This window comes from Lissotriton helveticus, chromosome 7, assembly GCF_964261635.1.
Source record: "Lissotriton helveticus chromosome 7, aLisHel1.1, whole genome shotgun sequence".
In the NCBI taxonomy this organism is placed as follows: Eukaryota; Metazoa; Chordata; class Amphibia; order Caudata; family Salamandridae; genus Lissotriton; species Lissotriton helveticus.
In genome coordinates this window covers 556,810,475-556,832,672 of record NC_136068.1, presented here as the reverse complement: position 1 = coordinate 556,832,672, position 22,198 = coordinate 556,810,475, and the positions used below count along the sequence as shown (strand labels likewise).

General features: G+C 41.1%; 1 protein-coding gene across 1 annotated transcript in view; it reads left to right on the top strand.

The window, feature by feature from the left end:
• LOC144769176 (uncharacterized) overlaps positions 1-22,198 on the top strand; it is a 604,739-nt gene that overhangs the window by 15,025 nt on the left and 567,516 nt on the right. Inside the window, exon 2 of the mRNA XM_078653191.1 lies at positions 8,671-8,759. Within this exon, the coding sequence (XP_078509317.1) occupies positions 8,693-8,759 (67 nt within the window). The 5' untranslated portion in view covers positions 8,671-8,692. The remainder of the gene's footprint in view (positions 1-8,670; positions 8,760-22,198) is intronic.

Below are 22,198 nucleotides of genomic sequence, written 5' to 3'. Positions count from 1 at the left end.
GATATCTTTAACGTCACCCGACGATATCTTTAACGTCACCCGACAATATCTTTAAAGTCACCCGACGATTTCTTTAACGTCACCTGACGATTTGTACTTAACTATGGTATCTATATTAATGGGGGTTCATCTTTAAAAGTTATTTCCTAAATGAAGTTCACACTCTCCCCCCATCATCAGTTACCTTCTCAGAAGGGAATATCCCATCCTTCTGTATGTCAGCACCTGGTTAAAAGGAAAGGTTAATCTCATCTATAAAAACAACATTCAAATGTATTTATTATTAAGTCTTTATTCTAAAATTAAGAATAACAGAATGAACAGAAGAAACATGATTTAGCTTAATTACTATCTATGACCTAAGAAGGGGGCAAATAGATGATTATATATGTATGCTACACTAGCTTAGAACGCCTCACCTTAGACGTGTGTCTTTCCATCTCGGCAGTTGAGCTGATCCCTTTCTCTCGCTCTGTCTTCAATGTGTTCGGGACTCTGCTCTCTCTCTCCTTCTGGCTCACGAATACACGTCTGCACCGCTACGCCTCGTCTAGACTGCCATGGTTCCAAATTACTCAAACCCTCTTCTGGACTCAGTCTCTACAACTCCTGTACGATGTCACTACAGGACTTTCAATCACTTCCCTTCTTCATTCCAGGATTCCAATTAGCTGATGACATCACTCTCTCTCTGCACCAGCCTTCTGACCAACTTCTTCTGTCTACTCTGCACGTCTCCTTCTCTCTTTCTATCTGCTCGCTCCTTGATAATATAGAGCTCTCTCTCTACATGGAAATTTCCAGTAATAGGCCGACTCCCACCGAATTCCTGTACCAGTCCCCAGGCTCTCTGCGCATCCACAGTGGCCACCTGCGTATTGCATCTAAAACCCGGGAGACAAACACATTCCTTCGATAAGGGCCAGTCTTGACCGGTTCCTCACTAGCAAATAACAGGCTAAACTCTAAACATTACCTCTACCCTGCAAACGCCTCGGACAGCCGAGGCAGAATCAAAGATGGCTTCTCTCTAGCTTTCGGGCCTTTAGGCCGGAAAAGACGATATAAGGCGCTAAACCCTGTCAAAGTACATAGGTAAGCCCTACAAATAAACGCAAATGCAACTAGGACTAAGATGGTAGTGGATCATAGTCACCACCAGTCTAAAATAGAACAAATTACCCTGTCGCTACACCACCTGGCAAGACCACATGCATTATTATGTGGAACTGTTACCTATCACGTCGCGCCCAAAAGACATATTGGGCCCGCTCACCTCTTACCCTCTTGCGCTAGAAGCAAACACTGAGGAGGACCGAGAGGGAGGGCCGTGTATGGAGGAAACCCAACAAGAGGGCAGTGCTGTGGACACGCATTAATAGGCTGCTGGGGTGTGACCTCTAACTATCATATCAGTATAGCAAGAGTTACTGTTGAAATATAGCTGTCTTAAACACTAAATAGGTCGGCTCCGTACCAGATGACATCAAGACCTTATTCATGTTGGAGTATGTCATTACCTGTAAAATGCGTTAAGATACTGTACCGTTATTACCTGGACTTCTTTTAATGCTGATTGTTGCATAAGGCCAAAGTTACTAGGGGAGGGGATTTAAAACTTACAATGCTGATACAGGAAGGTGTTAACTATGTGTTACATACTGCGATATTAGATTTGTGGTTTACATAACACTGATGTACCGTGCAAATTTTCAATAAAGTTTTTGAAACCCCCCCCAAAAAATGTTTTTGAAATCTGACAGGGCGATCCAGTTATTAAAAGATGTTGGTGGCCTCCGTGAACAGTTTTAACTCACATCATCACACATGAGATACCACCCCACCTAGACTTTACCTTGCATTCATCACACGGCATACCAATAAAAGATCACCACCAAAGTGACCCTTTGGGGGACCCGTTGGACATTGCAGCGCCGGCCCAATGAGGAGCAGTAGCCCTATGATGAAGCATGACTGAGGGCAACATGAAACAGTCCTGCTGATTGCCACCGTGCATATGCCCGATTCTTGCACAACCTGTCGATATCTCCTCTTTCTCTTTAGGAACAGTAGCCCCACTTTTTGCTTGTAGTTGTCCACTTCACCAGTGGCCCAAATAGTAACTATCGCAAACCTCAATCAATCAATCAATGCAAGCTGAAACTGAGGCATTAAACACTATTAAAAACAATGCATTCAGCAAGGGAAATAGGTACGAAAAGGCGATACCATCTCCTTCCCTCAACCATCTAGCAGGCCAGCACTGAACACCACATACAGTCCCAAAACAATCCAAAGCCAATACTTCTGCTGCCACACAGAATATTCAAACCTGCCTTAGCATTATGTCATCCAAGGACCGCATTGTGACGCAATTGAAAAGCCTCAGAATATCTCTCCGCTTTCAAATCATACCTCAAACCCTGCACAAAAGCTGACAATGTGGTGTGGGTGTTGTGCACCAGAAATCGCGAAACTCAATCTCTTATCAAATGTGTTGCCAGCCCCAACCATTTTACATGCAATTTCAAATGGCCCAATAACCTCGCACTTTTTCAGTTTTGTTTGACGGGCTTCCACTGCTCCTTCTCCTGCTCACTTCAACAACATCAGTGTGTACACTATTTGTGCTTGCTGCAACTTGTCCTGCAAAGCAACCATGTCAAATGCAATTCCTAGAAAAAATGCAGATTGACCGGTCGGTCTTTTCAGAAGCTACTGATCCCCCAAAGTCTCCCCAATCTGATGAAACAGTGCCAAAGCCGTCTGAATAGAACTGCTAGCTTCTGTGAACAAGAGGTAATCCAGGTAATGTGCCATAGACGCATGACGCCAAAAAGGCACCAAACACCATTGCAAAATGTACTGAAAGTTTTATATAATCAACACAAAATTGAACGCCTCATAGGCTGCACCTTAACCATAAAAAAACTGCTATTCAATTTATAGTCCTAGAAGTAATAAATCCAGCAGGTGCACTGGCTTCAGAGTAAACATGGATTTGGTATCATGCTTAGCTAACTCACCCAGCTTCATAAAACTGCACCAGTCTGATGGCATCATCCATGGATGGTAAGTGAACTGCAGCATCCCCTTCACAATGAAATAATTCACTCATTGGCCCTCCAGCCAAGACAAGCAATGAATAAACAGAGAAACACCAGCTGCTTGTTTCGGGACCTCCCCAAATGTTGAGACAATCAAGTCTGGTAACAGTCTGCAAATTAAAAGTCCCCACTTATGTGCATTCCTGGACTTCCTTTGCCAACTTCCCATTTTACCACAGACTGAATTTTGGCATCCAACAGACAATGCTCCCCTTTCCCCTTCTCAGACCCAAGGTAGACTACAGAGGACTGCCCCAAATTTCACTTGGTCACCTTAATAATCAGTTTTGCCTCCTGTACCCTGGCCAACACCGGTGCTTGGTGTTTCAGGTGGTACTGCCATCACTTGCTGAACACTGTAATGTCATCCATGTAGTTCCTACAGAACTCTTCCAGCCCTGCGAGAACATGTTTTAATAGGTGCTGAAAAGTGGCACTAGCGTTCTTCAACCCATTCTCTGGTGCCAAAGGAGTCTGACAATATCCACTGGTCAGGTATTTTGTAGCACCTAACTGATCCACAAGCTCATGCACCCTTGGAATTGGATGGCCATCAGTTTTGGTTACCTCACTGAGGGCTTGGTAGTCCACACAGAAATGCTAGACCCTTGCTTTGGTACTAGCACTACAGGACTAGACCATAGACTATTAGATCTCACATTGACCCCTATGTCCAACATTTTGGCAACGTCCACCTTCATGCATCCCTGAACCCAGCCAGACATTCTGTGTGTTCTGCCCTTCACTGGCAGCCTGTCTAACGTGTTTCTGTCATGCACACAGACAGGTGTCAACCCTTGAGCCAGTGAGAGGAGTTTTGCAAATCTTCACAACACCGGTCCACATTCCATTTGCTGCTCAAGCGTTAACTCAGTGGCTAGCTGAACCCCTTCCACAGTTCCCCTCTTCATGTCAGTATGCAGCAAGTCAGGAGGATACTCACTCCTTTACAATAGCCATGACATTTACATGTGTAATATCTCCGGAGGTAAGGCTTCAGACTGTTCTCATGTAACATCCTCTTCGGTTTCTTGTGTTCACCAAGTAGATTCCCTCGGAAATCTTCTGAACTACCTTGTATGGCCCACACTGTTTGTCTTCCAAAGCCCTACAACAAATAGGCTTCAGAGCCAATACCTCCTTACCTTTCTGATTCCCAGTCAGCGTAGCTTTCAGGTCATACACCTCCTTCATCAGTGCTTGGCTGGCCTGGAGTTTTTTCTTTGCCTGACTCATGTATTGTACCATCATCAACAGCCTGAGGCCAATCACATAGACCACCACATTCTTCTGTGGAGACTCTGAGGTTCCTTCCCACCCTGCTTTGGCTAAGGTGAGTAGACCCCACATGGGGTCTCAATACAGAAGCTCTTGTCGTGTAGTTCCTATATTACCTATACAGGATCTGCGGGTTCCGGATAACATAAACTGTGGGTTTGGTGGCAGACTGGTTCTGAGCACCCCCACCAGATATGTTAGACTGTTTGAATTAGCTAGCTCACAGTTCCACTAGAATCTCCTTATCAGGGAGAGAATACTTTCTGGCAACCTCAGAACATGACAATGCTGATCCCTCAGGGTCGTGAAAACAATATACTACTTTTCACTCAGTCACTCGTGCTCACTTAGTTTGTTTCCAAGATACACAGAATAAACAAGCTGGGCGTTTTAATAGGATTTATTGAACAGTTGTTATTCTAGTGAAAAATAGATGTGCTGTAACAACCATCAGACAGTGGCAGATATATATGGTTAGCAATACTACTAAAGTAGAGGGATGGTCTAGTTCTACCATTATGCAGAAATCATGATTATTTACAAGTTCATAGAATACATGATAATAGGTGCGTACTCCTACAATGTCTCCCTAACTAGATGTACCTAAGTGTACCTAGCTTATGTGTAGGTGTTATGCCAAGAGTCCCTCTAGGATGTAGTCCACCCCATTACCTGAGAATTAGAGAATGTGGAACCCCGTCCTGGTCTTGAGTTGGGCACCCTACGAGGGATGTTAGACCACTGCTAGCTGAAGCGTTTGCATGCAGGAACCTCAGCTTCTCTGTTCAGTGTGTCAGCCGGGAAGTCACGGTCTCCTCTGTCTCCCTAAGCAGGGCATGATGTATATATACCCACTGGTCTCCCCAGGAGTCCTACCTTGCTGTGTTACTGTGTCAGCCTAAAGGATGACGTCAGGTTTGAACTTTAACATCGATATTATACAGGAGATGTGAGTCCTGATGTGAGTCCTACTGTGCTTCTGAGAAGTCTCATGATTAATGTATGAGTATCGAACCAAGGAAAAACCTGCGTTCTTATTGCAGTGTCATATCTAGGTAAAAGGTCAGTCCCTATGAACTGTTATGTATGTAACATAGGGAAGGATTATAGGTGAAAGGTTGCAGTGTTACCTGCGCCTATATAGGGTACCTATATGGAATATAACACCCACTCCTCTTCCGACTGGACAACATATGTAATCTATACGTGTACTACCATTCTAAGTAGACATTGGTACGCACTCAAATGTTAAAAACATTTCTTTAGTAAACATTTTTTTTAAAAACATCTAAAACATTTCTAAAAAATACTTTTTGCAGGCCCTAGCTCTAAAAATGTGAGTTGTTTTAGTCCAAACTACTATAAGCATTAGAAAGCCATTCGTGCCCAAATAAATGAATAGGAATGTCAATTGTATATCTGAATTCCAAATTGAGTTTGTTATTAAAAAAGGGCAAATTTCTTCCAGCACACGACGAAGCAAAATTAGTCAATTGTTTATGTGTCCTGGCTGGTAGACGCAACATTCTCGTTGCTTGCTTCCGCAGTAGACGGCCCCTGTAACACCTTGCAGAGTACGTCAATTGAGCACAGATGATGTTCCACACTGTCCACAGCCTGTGCTGGGGCAGCCTGTGCACCGTCCAAAGCTTGAGTGTCAGTGGAGGAGCCGGTATTCATACCAACAGGTGCAGTTACAACCTGTGGTGGCTCAAGGAATGCCACCAACAACATTGGAATGCGCTGAGGACACTGCAGAACATGGGCCGTTATCAGGTCCAGTAGAGCATTCAAGTCTGGTTGTGCACATGATGGAAGTGTCATACAAAGGTCTAACAAGCCTTCTTTTCCGCAAAACAGGCATTGGAGGACAGGTAAGATGCAGTCCATCTAGACTGTTTGAAATGACAGGAACCAAGATGCACTTGGTTCCATCAGACGAGGCGTTCCTAGATGTTCTACCATTCGGTCACGGTATTTCTGCTCCAGGAGCGCTTTTTCCATCTCCTTGGTGACTGGGACGTCCATTGCGTAGCAGACAGAAGACAATCAGGATACCTGCTGTTAGAAACAGGATCAGCGGAACACCTCCAAAGATGCTTCGGAATACGGAGTGTATAAAGTTTGGTATTACTCCCAGTACCGTCTGAAAGGTGCTTAGAAGTCCAGGACATATGGTTTAAAAAGGTGGACAATGCCAGTCGTATCAGACATGTTAAAGACACGATTTACTATTTCTACGAAATGCTTCTGTAAAAGCATGGCTTTCATTCTGCCTAGAGTATCATACCGTATTAAAGAAACATTCAGTGAAAGCCATAAAAATGCCTCCCTGACGGTATGTGTCGGTGAAAACAATACTTGCATAAAACAAGTTACCATGGAGCTCATGGTTACCAGATATGCGATGCTCGGGAGCATTCCACAGCAGCCTTGACTGTTCAGCATCAAGTAACTCCCATTCGAAAGTATCCCAAATGCTGGAGTAATCATCCCGCTAGGGCACCCCTCAGATGACAGGAAAGGATTGCCACAGAACTATTACAAGCCCCGTGCAGTAGAATGTCCTGACATATGAGCAATCCACTTAAAGCGCTCTCACAGTTTGTACCACTGAGAAACACTTCTCGATCCCTACTGCGGCATCAAAATATGTATGGTAATTCCCAAGATTCCTTAATGTATTCCTTACCCATTTCTTCATATTTGCCTGCCTGCTTTTGTTCAAGGCTATATTGAAACTGAAAAGTAGTGACCGGTAGTTATGTGGCCATGGATTAGCCATTCTGTGTGCAGTGATTCTGCCACTGTGAACGGTAATCTATACAGTTTTCCGATACGCAGCATTGTATATTTAGCTCCCCTTTGTGCCATTTCTATCTGTTTATCTGTTAGATTGTATTCAGAAAACAGAGACAGACTGTGTATAAAACACCAAGGCACATAGCTTGCACACAAAGATTGTAGCGTCCAGCTTAACAACATAATAGAATGTAATGGAGATTGCCCGTGTTGTAATATGGCCAAATCTTGTTCCAGCATGCCTATCGCAGAAGATACAATGTTGCCTAAGGAATATATCCTGACGGTCAATGTTGTTCACCCATTGTCATTTTTCTAGATTTATATAGTCTATTTCCGGTAGTCTCTCTGCGGCCTCTTGTTGGGATATTTTCCATATTTCATTGTAGGCAGCATAAATGCCAGCATATATGAAATGTGTGTGACGTGTAATCCTTGGACCTAGTAAAAAATACCTAAGATCCATGTCCCATCACTGTAGGATGTCACTACCCCTGGATGTTGTCTCTCTACATAACGTGGATCTGGCCAATGGATACTAAATCCTTTGGTTCTACCCATGAATCTTTCTTGACAACCATTGATGTCTGTGGGCCAAATCAACCATTTCTTCCAATTAGGATCTAATCTGTTATATTGTATAAGGTCATCTAATTTAATCCCTTCTTATAATGTTTCATTACCCTCGGTTGATGATGGTAGTGGCAGCTGAGGTGTGTTCAAGTCTTTGTTCTTGGCTAGCCCAAAGCAAGATGTCTGTTGCACTGTCTCATTCAAAAACATGATTTGTTGAGGGATAAGCCATGCTCTAAATAAAGTTTCTGTTCCATGAACTTGCCATTCTCTAGTACCCCAGACCGATTTCAAGTCTATGGTGTCCTCCCATAAATCGTAACCTTATTCAGACAACTGGGCAATAAAGGATGCAGAGTAAATTTGTTTGGTGTTCGTTAACATATTTTTCTGTGCTGATGTTGGTGCAACCTTATAATAATATGAGGCTGGGTCTGACATATTAAACCCTGAAAAATATGGAAACTTTTATGCAAATGTTTTTGAACTGTATTTTGGCGGAGTTGGACAATGTTCCCACTGGTGGTATAGTGCACAGAGAACGATATGAAGGAAGACTGGTGGCTATTGAGTCGAGTTGGAAAAAAGGAATTGTAAAAGCAGTGAGAAGAATAGCAAAATTATACCATCCAAAGCAACAGGATATGTTTGTCCACTATATTTTCCAAAAACATTTGATCTATTATTAGTAAATAATAAAAAAGAAAACGTTAAAAAAAATATTCATTTACTTTATTTGAAAGATGCAGAATAATAAGTATAATAAATACACCAAAATAGTATAATTTTTTTTTTAAATGATTCATTGTTTGTAACTTTTTCAAAGTTTTTAATAAACAGATTTTATTATTATATTGATATCTAAAGTTTAATAGAATGCAATTAAAAACAATTCTGAATATTTTTACAGAAGAAGATGATCGTTTGGTTGAATGGAGTCTTCTATGGATGCAGCAAGTGTAAAATTAAGGCCCAGCTTGAAGAATGATCTGCGAAAAGGTAAAATTAATTTAAAATAAATAAATAGAAAAAAAGGCTATATGTATTGTAAGGACATAGGAGGGAGGTATAAAGTTTTGTATTACATTGATTATTAAAATTTTAAAAATAGAAATGTATAAATATTCCTATGCATGTTGAAGTTGAAATACTAGTATTCACAATTAATAGTTGTATATATTAAGGGCCAGATGTAGGTAAATACTATTTACTAATTCTAAAATACCGAATTTCACCGATTCAGTATTCCAGAATCGGTAAATGGTATGTAGGTATTGATTTGGTCATTTTAACCGAATCGTTAAAATTCGGTACATACCGATTCGGTATTTCCCATTCATTCCTAGGGGCCTACCGATTGGGAATTACCGATTGGGTAAATACCGAATCGGTAATAGAGGGAAGACTTACAAGGGTGGCAGGGTGTCACATTGACACACTGTTGCACCCCTGAATAGTGCATGGGTGCACATGTGGCACACATACATGCTCTAAGGGCATGTATGTCTGCCGCATGGCACTGTTGAAAAAGCACAAATTTGCTTTTTCACAGGTTTTCGATATTTACCACCAACTTGTAGTTGGTGGTAAATAACAAATCCTTAAATGACAAATGCACTCACTTGAGTGCTCCCAACATCACAGATTCGGTAATTTACCGGATCGGTATTTAAGAATTCCGTAATTTACCGATTCCTTAAATTACCGATTCAGTAAATTACCGAATCCTTGAATTAGGCCCCTACATCTCAAATGCCTAATACCGGTTGGTAACGGCCAACATTTGGTAATTTCGGCCGTTACCGACCGGTATTGGGCTACCTACATCTGGCCCCTAAATGTTTTTTTTTTAAATTGGTCATTAAAAGATGAGGTTTTTTTTTATAAAATAAAGGAGTAGATTAAAAATGTTATTTTTTTGTAAACAAATAAGAAGGATTATACTTAATTTACATTTTTTTTTTTAAGATGATTCAAAATTAGGGAAATCATCTTACCCGGATTAGAAAAAGAGTGGAGATTATATCAATAAAAACATCTATAATAAATAATTAGAAGTAATATAGAAATGACATAGATGAAAAATTAAATGTGTTTGTAAATTTTTACAAAAATAAAAGATGATTTTTAGTATAAAAAAATTGCATGTTTAATGTTAAAAAAAATGCAAAAAATATATTTTTAATTATGAAAACAGGCAAATAACGAGCAGAAGAAAAAGGGTACTATTAGTAATGTAGGATGTGCGCAATATTTTCCAGGAAGTCTGAAGCCACCATCAACGAAAATTGTTGAATATGTGCCAATAGTCGCTCTGACATTTCCTTTGTTTTTTTAGAGGTACGTGGATTTAGACTTCCTGATAAAGATTGGGCAATCCTCATTTCTTGGAAACTTTGCTCCTTCCTCAAAATTTCCCAAAAATGATAGAAATTGGGATGTGATTTTCCAATTGTTTTATTGAAGGAGTTGTGCCATTCCTCAATGGCGTTATTGGTTTTTGCTCCACCCTCTAAGTAGGTCATGTAGCAGTTCCAAATTTGGATGGGAAACTTCAGGTTCCTTCTGCGCCCTGACCTGTTTAGACGGCCAATCCATGCGTCTTCGAAGTAATTTAGTAATGGGCCCAATTTATCTTCATTTGACACATAAAATTCACTTTCTGAAATTGATGTGTAGTACTCAATGGCGTTATTGGTTTTTGCTCCACCCTCTAAGCAGGTCATGTAGCAGTTCAAAATTTAGGGGTCGATTATGATGGCGGTGAATCCGCATCCTCCGGGCTGGTGGAAGCCACCGCCGGCCCGGAGGATGCGGATTCACCGCTGCGGTGACAGAAAACACCCACCGCCAGATGAGGAAGGATCCGCGGGATGATGAGCGCTATTTGGTGGCGGTGTCTGCAAGACACCGTCAGCCAAATTAGGATGTGTGGTGAAATATGCTTTTCCGTGGCGGCTTTTCCGCCTTAGAAACGCATGTGGAACTTTGCTTCTGGGGCCCCTTGCGGGCCCCCAGGGTGAAGGGGGGTGGGGGTGCACATGGGGGGTACCTATGGTACGCCCCTGCAGTTACATGCACAAAGCGGCAGGCACCGCGCGGTGCCTGCCGCGTTGTGCATGTAAATGCAAATCATGCATTTTTAACCTTGCGGCGGGTGCTGCTTCAAGCAGCACCGCCGCAAGGTTAAAGATACGGGATGTGACCGCCAGGGTGGCGGTCACATCCTAATTGCAACGGAGGGACCGCCGCTGCCCCTGCGTACGGTCCCTCCACCTTAAGGATGGCGGACGGACCTGCGTCCGTCCGCCATCCTAATAGGCCTCTTAGATAGGAAACTTTAGGTTCCTTCTGCGCCCTGACCTGTTTAGACGGCCAATCTATGTGTCTTCGAAGTAATTTAGTAATGGCCCAATTTATCTTCATTTGACACATAAAATTCCCTTTCGGAAATTGATGTGTCTTCTACACTATCGGGTGGAACAAAACACAATGCTGTGAGTTTCTTCAATTCAAACTGCAGTTTACTATCAGTTATATACTCCTCAACTAAGGATGTTTTTTTAATCTTGCGCCAATATGCCTGAGAAAAATGGAAAAAACATCCTTGAATTTGGGTGTCCATATAGGTTTTTGATATGGTGTTAATCATAGCTAATTCGTAGTCAATTATGACTTTTCTCGGACTTTTGTTATTTCCTTTAGATTTTATCTATATATATATAAAAACGAATGTATGTCTTTCTGTCTGTCTGTTTGTCCTTTATGCATTACTACACCATTCATACGATCGCCATGAAACTTTGGGAAGTTGTTGAGTACACTCCCGCGAAGGTTTCTGGCATATATTTTTTTTTAAATATCAGCCCCCCCAGGGCCCTCATAATCTTTCAAATACTGATGTACACACCAGACGGAAAAACAACAAACCTTGTATCCACAAGCACTCGAATAAATAAATAGAATTAAAACACCATTCATCCGATCGCCAGGAAACTTTAGGACATTGTTGAGTACACTCTCACGAAGGTTTCTGGCATAATTTTTTTTTAAATATCGGCTCCCCAGGGCCCTCATAATCTTTTGAATACTGATGTACGCACAAGACGGAAAAACAAAATATCGTGTAGCCACAAGCACTCGAATAAATAAATAGAATTAAAACAGCATTCATCCGATCGCCAGGAAACTTTGGGAAGTTGTTGAGTGCACTCCCGCAAAGGTTTCTGGCATACATTTTTTTTAAATATCGGCCCCCCAGGGCCCTCATAATATTTTGAATACTGATGTACGCACCAGACAGAAAAACTAAAAATCGTGTATCCACAAGCACTCGAATAAATAAATAGAATTAAAACGACACTTTGAAATGTTTTCCATATTAAAATGAATAAGTTTCAATAAAAATGACACAATGTAAATTGAATTTTATCATAACGAGTTTCCTCGAATTTCCTTTCTTCGGAGATCGCAGCAACGCGCGACGGGTAAGCTAGTTACTGATAAAAAAATCAGTATATGTCGAGGAATGTATATCAGGTAGTAAACTATAGACTAATGGTACTACTGTTTGGTTAATATAGGCATGTATAGTGTATATTTGTGAAAATGGATGGGGCGTGGATTTAAACGTACCATCCATCATCCAAATATCACTAGACTCTAATTGTAGTAGGATACGGGGTGTGCTAAAAATTAAAAGACGTTTTTGAGGGTTTTCGTTGTCATATAAGAGAAATATTTCATTAGTTACAGTAAGTGTTAGATTATGAGGAATAAGAATATCAGAATAGGTCTGAGGAGTTATGCGTTGCGGGTTATTTGCCTGCTTTTGTCGTTGTATATTCCTTCTTAAATTGTGAATACAAGGCATAGAACTAGCAACATGCATAGGAATATGTTGTGCTACCTCCCTCATAATAGAACCACAGGAGTCATTGGAGGTTATTGCTAGATTTTTCATTTGATTGATATTTTCTCTAATTTCTATCTCCATTGCAGAGGCAGAGTGGTTATGCTCGGTGGTTTTCTGTACCAAGTTTCCAATTGTTACCGCTCTGCCTCTGCAATGTGAAGAATGATATTGAACACACCTGCAATGACTCCTTGGTTCAGTATGTCTATCCTTACAATTTAAATAGCCTCCAAAAATCAGTAATCTATTTCATTTGGCTGAAGTGACATATTTTGCTTCCCTTCAACTGGACATGGCTTGAAAATCTGGAAAAAGAAAAGATGTTGTCTTAAAATAAGAATATAGAAATATTTCATTTTAAATAAAATGTATACAGTTGTACGTGCTTAATTTGGCACATGTACATTGTATAAAACGTTTCAAGTACAAAACAACTTAAGGTGTCAGAATAGTGAGCGGGTACAGATACACTGACTAACATTTTTCCGACTGAACACATCCTCTGGAGTTAGAATAGTTAATTGTCACTGGTACACTGACCAAAACTTTTCAAATGATAAAAGACTCTTAAGTTTGATTAGTTGTCTGGCATCGCTAAATTCTCCAACACTTTCCCTACTGAACACACCCTTTGGAGCTAGTATAGTTATCTGGCACTGCTACACTGTTGAACAGTTTTACTAATGTATGCACCCTCTAGAGTTAGAATAGTTATCTTGATCAACAATACTGACTAACACTTTCCTACTGAACGCAAAATCTGGAGTTAGAATAGTTATCTTGCAACGCTACACTCACCAACACTTTCCCTACTGAACGCACCCTCTGGAGTTAGAATAGTTATCTGGCACCGCTGAACTCACCAACACTTTCCCTACTGAACGAGTTAGAATAGTTATCTGGCACCGCTACACTTACCAACACTTTCCCTACTGAACGCATCCTCTGGAGTTAGAATAGTTATCAGGCACTGCTACACTCACCAACATTTTCTATACTGAACGCACCTTCTGAAGTTAGAATAGGTATCTGGCACCGCTACACTCACCAACATTTTCCCTACTTAACGCACCTTCTGGAGTTATAATAGTTATCTGGCACCGCTACACTCACCAATACTTTCCCTAATTAAAACACCCTCTGGAGTTAGAATAGTTATCTGGCACCTCTACACTCACCAACACTTTCCCTACTGAGCGCACCCTCTGGAGTTAGAATAGTTATCTGGCACCGCTAAACTCACCAACACTTTCCCTACTGAAGGCACTCTCTGGAGTTAGAATAGTTATCTGGCACTGCTACACTCACCAACACTTTCCCTACTGAACGCACCCTCTTGAGTTAGAATAGTTATCTGGCACCGCTTCACTCATCAACACTTTCCCTACTGAACGCACCCCCTGGAGTTAGAATAGTTATCTGGCACAGCTACACTGACCATCAGCTTCACTAATGAAAACACCCTCCTGAGTTAGAATAGATATCTTACACTGCTACACAGACCAAACTTTTTATCTTACCATAATTTAAATTTTTTCTTACAATTCTTATCTGGCACTGTTAGGCTGATCTACACCTTGCCTAATTAATTCTCCCTCTGTTGAGTGATTTGTTTTTTTACGCTAAAACATTTACTATCTCCTTAATTTTAGAATAGACACATTGGAGATATAATACTTTGGATTTTGTCCTACTGTTTTATTTTAAAGAAACACATTTTGTTAAACAAATTGTCTGTATATGCTTTTTTATGTACTTTTCTCACCTCTTTATTGAGCTTTTGATTTTGGATTTGTTGTGTTGCTAGTCTTTGGCTCCCTTGATGTTGTTGTTAAATTCCAAGTTGGTGATATTTCAGTGCTGTTTTTGCGGATTTCTGTTGAGATATGAAAAAATGTTTATGTTTTATTTGTTTAAACATCTTGCACCGCTACACTGACCTACAGCTTTCCTACTGACCGCACCCTCAGAAGTTAGAATAGTTTTTGGGCACCGCTACACTCACCAAAACTTTCCTTAATGAAAACACACTCTGAATTTTGAAAAGTTTTCTGGCAATGCTACACTGACCAACACTTTCCCTACTGAAAATACCCTCTGGAGTTAGAATCGTTTTTGGTCACTGCTACACTCACCAATACTTTCCCTAATTAAAACACCCTCTGGAGTTAGAATAGTTATCTGGCACAGCTAAACTCACCAACAAATTTCCCTACTGAATGCACCCTCTTGAGTTAGAATAGTTAACTGGCACCGCTTCACTCACCAACACTTTCCCTACTGAACGCACCCTCTGGAGTTAGAATAGTTATCTAGCACAGCTAAACTCACCAACACTTTCCCTACTGAACGCACCCTCTGGAATTAGAATAGTTATCTGACAGCTAAACTCACCAACACTTTCCCTACTGAATGCACCCTCTGGAGTTAGAATAGTTATCAGGCAACGCTGCACTCACCAATACTTTCCCTACTGAAAAAACTCTATGGAGTTAGAATAGTTTTTGGGCACCGCTACACTCACAAATACTTTCCCTACTGAAAACACCCTTTGGAATTAGAATAGTTATATGGCACAGCTACACTGACCAACACTTTCCCTACTGAACGCACCCTCTGGAGTTAGAATAGTTATCTGGCACAGCTAAACTCACCAACACTTTCCCTACTGAATGCACCCTCTTGAGTTAGAATAGTAATCTGGCACTGCTTCACTCACCAACACTTTCCCTACTGAACCCACCCTCTGGAGTTAGAATAGTTTTCTGGCACCACTACACTCACCAACACTTTCCCTACTGAAAATACCCTCTGGATGTAGAAAAGTTATCCGGCACTGCTACACTCACCAACACTTTCCCTACTGAACGCACCCTCTGGAATTAGAATACTTATCTGGCACCGCTTCACTCACCAACACTTTCCCTACTGAACGCACCCTCTGGAGTTAGAATAGTTTTCTGGCACCACTACACTCACCAACACTTTCCCTACTGAAAACACCCTCTGGATTTAGAAAAGTTATCTGGCACTGCTACACTCACCAACACTTTCCCTACTGAACGCACCCTCTGGAGTTAGAATAGTTATCTGGCACAGCTAAACTCAGCAACACTTTCCCTACTGAATGCACCGTCTGGAGTTAGAATAGTTTTTGGGCACCGCTACACTCACCAACACTTTCCCTACTGAAAACACCCTCCTGAGTAAGAATAGATATCTTACACTGCTACACAGAACAAACTCTTTATCTTACCATAATTTAAATTTTGTCTTACAATTCTTATCTGGCACTGGAAGGCTGATCTACACCTTGCCTAATTAATTCTCCCTCTGTTGAGTGATATGGTTTTTGACACTAAAACATTTACTATCTCCTTAATTTTAGAATAGACACATTGGAGATATAATACTTTGGATTTTTCCTACTGTTTTATTTAAAAAAACACATTTTGTTAAACAAATTGTCTGTATATGTTTCTTTATGTACTTTTCTCACCTCTTTATTGAGCTTATGATTTTTGATTTGTTGTGATACTAGTCTTTGGCTGCCTTGATGTTGTTGTTGAATTCTGATTTGGAGTTATTTCAGTGCTGTTTTTGAGGGTTTCTGTTGAGATATGAAAAAATGTTATGCTTCATTTGTTTAAACATCTTGCACCGCTAGACTGACCTACAACTTTCCTACTGAACGCACCCTCAGAAGTTAGAATAGTTTTTGGGCACCGCTACACTCACCAAAACCTTCCTTAATGAAAACACACTCTGAATTTTGAAAAGTTTTCTGGCACCGCTACACTGACCAATACTTTCCCTAATTAAAACACCCTCCGGAGTTAGAATAGTTATCTGGCACCGCTACACTGACCAACACTTTCCCTACTGAATGCACCCTCTTAAGTTAGAATAGTTTTCTGGCAGCGCTTCACTCACCAACACTTTCCCTACTGAATGCACCCTCTGGAGTTAGAATAGTTTTCTGGCACCACTACACTCACCAACAGTTTCCCTACTGAAAATACTCTCTGGATGTAGAAAAGTTACCTGGCACCGCTACACTCACCAACACTTTCCCTACTGAACGCAACCTCTGGAGTTAGAATAGTTATCTGGCAAAGCTACACTGACCATCCCTTTCACTACTGAATGCACCCTCTTAAGTTAGAATAGTTATCTGGCACGGCTTCACTCACCAACACTTTCCCTACTGAATGCACCCTCTGGAGTTAGAATAGTTTTCTGGCACCACTACACTCACCAACAATTTCCCTACTGAAAATACCCTCTGGATGTGGAAAAGTTATCTGGCACCGCTTCACTCACCAACACTTTCCCTACTGAACGCACCCTCTGGAGTTAGAATAGTTTTCTGGCACCACTACACTCACCAACAGTTTCCCTACTGAAAATACCCTCTGGATGTAGAAAAGTTATCTGGCACCGCTACACTCACCAACACTTTCCCTAATGAACGCACCCTCTGGAGTTAGAATAGTTATCTGGCAAAGCTACACTGACCATCCCTTTCACTACTGAATGCACCCTCTTAAGTTAGATTAGTTATCTGGCACCAATTCACTCACCAACACTTTCCCTACTGAATGCACCCTCTGGAGTTAGAATAGTTTTCTGGCACCACTACACTCACCAACGCTTTCCCTACTGAAAACACCCTCTGGATTTAGAAAAGTTATCTGGCACCGCTACACTCACCAACACTTTCCCTACTGAACGCACCCTCTGGAGTTAGAATAGTTATCTGGCACAGCTAAACTCAGCAACACTTTCCCTACTGAATGCACCGTCTGGAGTTAGAATAGTTTTTGGGCACCGCTACACTCACCAACACTTTCCCTACTGAAAACACCCTCCTGAGTTAGAATAGATATCTTACACTGCTACACAGAACAAACTCTTTATCTTAACATAATTTAAATTGTGTCTTACAATTCTTATCTGGCACTGGAAGGCTGATCTACACCTTGCCTAATTAATTCTCCCTCTGTTGAGTGATTTGGTTTTTGACACTAAAACAATTACTATCTCCTTAATTTTAGAATAGACACATTGGAGATATAATACTTTGGACTTTTTTTCCTACTGTTTTATTTAAAAAAACACATTTTGTTAAACAAATTGTCTGTATATGCTTCTTTATGTACTTTTCTCACCTCTTTATTGAGCTTATGATTTTTGATTTGTTGTGATACTAGTCTTTGGCTGCCTTGATGTTGTTGTTGAATTCTGATTTGGAGTTATTGCAGTGCTGTTTTTGAGGGTTTCTGTTGAGATATAAAAAAATGTTATGCTTCATTTGTTTAAACATCTTGCACCGCTAGACTGACCTACAACTTTCCTACTGAACGCACCCTCAGAAGTTAGAATAGTTTTTGGGCACCGCTACACTAACCAAAACCTTCCTTAATAAAAACACACTCTGAATTTTGAAAAGTTTTCTGGCACCGCTACACTGACCAACACTTTCCCTAATTAAAACACCCTCCGGAGTTAGAATAGTTATCTGGCACCGCTACACTGACCAATACTTTCCCTAATTAAAACACCCTCCGGAGTTAGAATAGTTATCTGGCACCGCTACACTGACCAACACTTTCCCTACTGAATGCACCCTCTTAAGTTAGAATAGTTATCTGGCAGCGCTTCACTCACCAACACTTTCCCTACTGAATGCACCCTCTGGAGTTAGAATAGTTTTCTGGCACCACTACACTCACCAACAGTTTCCCTACTGAAAATACTCTCTGGATGTAGAAAAGTTACCTGGCACCGCTACACTCACCAACACTTTCCCTACTGAACGCACCCTCTGGAGTTAGAATAGTTATCTGGCAAAGCTACACTGACCATCCCTTTCACTACTGAATGCACCCTCTTAAGTTAGAATAGTTATCTGGCACGGCTTCACTCACCAACACTTTCCCTACTGAATGCACCCTCTGGAGTTAGAATAGTTTTCTGGCACCACTACACTCACCAACAATTTCCCTACTGAAAATACCCTCTGGATGTGGAAAAGTTATCTGGCACCGCTTCACTCACCAACACTTTCCCTACTGAACGCACCCTCTGGAGTTAGAATAGTTTTATGGCACCACTACACTCACCAACAGTTTCCCTACTGAAAATACCCTCTGGATGTAGAAAAGTTATCTGGCACCGCTACACTCACCAACAGTCTCCCTACTGAACGCACCCTCTGGAGTTAGAATAGTTATCTGGCAAAGCTACACTGACCATCCCTTTCACTACTGAATGCACCCTCTTAAGTTAGATTAGTTATCTGGCACCAATTCACTCACCAACACTTTCCCTACTGAATGCACCCTCTGGAGTTAGAATAGTTTTCTGGCACCACTACACTCACCAACAATTTCCCTACTGAAAATACCCTCTGGATGTGGAAAAGTTATCTGGCACCGCTTCACTCACCAACACTTTCCCTACTGAACGCACCCTCTGGAGTTAGAATAGTTTTCTGGCACCACTACACTCACCAACAGTTTCCCTACTGAAAATACCCTCTGGATGTAGAAAAGTTATCTGGCACCGCTACACTCACCAACACTTTCCCTACTGAACGCACCCTTTGGAGTTAGAATAGTTATCTGGCAAAGCTACACTGACCATCCCTTTCACTACTGAATGCACCCTCTTAAGTTAGATTAGTTATCTGGCACCAATTCACTCACCAACACTTTCCCTACTGAATGCACCCTCTGGAGTTAGAATAGTTTTCTGGCACCACTACACTCACCAACGCTTTCCCTACTGAAAACACCCTCTGGATTTAGAAAAGTTATCTGGCACCGCTACACTCACCAACACTTTCCCTACTGAACGCACCCTCTGGAGTTAGAATAGTTATCTGGCACAGCTAAACTCAGCAACACTTTCCCTACTGAATGCACCGTCTGGAGTTAGAATAGTTTTTGGGCACCGCTACACTCACCAACACTTTCCCTACTGAAAACACCCTCCTGAGTTAGAATAGATATGTTACACTGCTACACAGAACAAACTCTTTATCTTAACATAATTTAAATTGTGTCTTACAATTCTTATCTGGCACTGGAAGGCTGATCTACACCTTGCCTAATTAATTCTCCCTCTGTTGAGTGATTTGGTTTTTGACACTAAAACATTTACTATCTCCTTAATTTTAGAATAGACACATTGGAGATATAATACTTTGGATTTTTTCCTACTGTTTTATTTAAAAAAACACATTTTGTTAAACAAATTGTCTGTATATGCTTCTTTATGTACTTTTCTCACCTCTTTATTGAGCTTATGATTTTTGATTTGTTGTGATACTAGTCTTTGGTTGCCTTGATGTTGTTGTTGAATTCTGATTTGGAGTTATTGCAGTGCTGTTTTTGAGGGTTTCTGTTGAGATATAAAAAAATGTTATGCCTCATTTGTTTAAACATCTTGCACCGCTAGACTGACCTACAACTTTCCTACTGAACGCACCCTCAGAAGTTAGAATAGTTTTTGGGCACCGCTACACTCACCAAAACCTTCCTTAATGAAAACACACTCTGAATTTTGAAAAGTTTTCTGGCACCGCTACACTGACCAACACTTTCCCTAATTAAAACACCCTCCGGAGTTAGAATAGTTATCTGGCACCGCTACACTGACCAATACTTTCCCTAATTAAAACACCCTCCAGAGTTAGAATAGTTATCTGGCACCGCTACACTGACCAACACTTTCCCTACTGAATGCACCCTCTTAAGTTAGAATAGTTATCTGGCAGCGCTTCACTCACCAACACTTTCCCTACTGAATGCACCCTCTGGAGTTAGAATAGTTTTCTGGCACCACTACACTCACCAACAATTTCCCTACTGAAAATACCCTCTGGATGTGGAAAAGTTATCTGGCACCGCTTCACTCACCAACACTTTCCCTACTGAACGCACCCTCTGGAGTTAGAATAGTTTTCTGGCACCACTACACTCACCAACAGTTTCCCTACTGAAAATACCCTCTGGATGTAGAAAAGTTATCTGGCATCGCTACACTCACCAACACTTTCCCTACTGAACGCACCCTCTGGAGTTAGAATAGTTATCTGGCAAAGCTACACTGACCATCCCTTTCACTACTGAATGCACCCTCTTAAGTTAGATTAGTTATCTGGCACCAATTCACTCACCAACACTTTCCCTACTGAATGCACCCTCTGGAGTTAGAATAGTTTTCTGGCACCACTACACTCACCAACGCTTTCCCTACTGAAAACACCCTCTGGATTTAGAAAAGTTATCTGGCACCGCTACACTCACCAACACTTTCCCTACTGAACGCACCCTCTGGAGTTAGAATAGTTATCTGGCACAGCTAAACTCAGCAACACTTTCCCTACTGAATGCACCGTCTGGAGTTAGAATAGTTTTTGGGCACCGCTACACTCACAACACTTTCCCTACTGAAAACACCCTCCTGAGTTAGAATAGATATCTTACACTGCTACACAGAACAAACTCTTTATCTTAACATAATTTAAATTGTGTCTTACAATTCTTATCTGGCACTGGAAGGCTGATCTACACCTTGCCTAATTAATTCTCCCTCTGTTGAGTGATTTGGTTTTTGACACTAAAACATTTACTATCTCCTTAATTTTAGAATAGACACATTGGAGATATAATACTTTGGATTTTTTCCTACTGTTTTATTTAAAAAAACACATTTTGTTAAACAAATTGTCTGTATATGCTTCTTTATGTACTTTTCTCACCTCTTTATTGAGCTTATGATTTTTGATTTGTTGTGATACTAGTCTTTGGCTGCCTTGATGTTGTTGTTGAATTCTGATTTGGAGTTATTGCAGTGCTGTTTTTGAGGGTTTCTGTTGAGATATAAAAAAATGTTATGCTTCATTTGTTTAAACATCTTGCACCGCTAGACTGACCTACAACTTTCCTACTGAACGCACCCTCAGAAGCTAGAATAGTTTTTGGGCACCGCTACACTCACCAAAACCTTCCTTAATGAAAACACACTCTGAATTTTGAAAAGTTTTCTGGCACCGCTACACTGACCAACACTTTCCCTAATTAAAACACCCTCCGGAGTTAGAATAGTTATCTGGCACCGCTACACTGACCAATACTTTCCCTAATTAAAACACCCTCCGGAGTTAGAATAGTTATCTGGCACCGCTACACTGACCAACACTTTCCCTACTGAATGCACCCTCTTAAGTTAGAATAGTTATCTGGCAGTGCTTCACTCACCAAAACTTTCCCTACCTAATGCACCCTCTGGAGTTAGAATAGTTTTCTGGCACCACTACACTCACCAACAGTTTCCCTACTGAAAATACTCTCTGGATGTAGAAAAGTTACCTGGCACCGCTACACTCACCAACACTTTCCCTACTGAACGCACCCTCTGGAGTTAGAATAGTTATCTGGCAAAGCTACACTGACCATCCCTTTCACTACTGAATGCACCCTCTTAAGTTAGAATAGTTATCTGGCACGGCTTC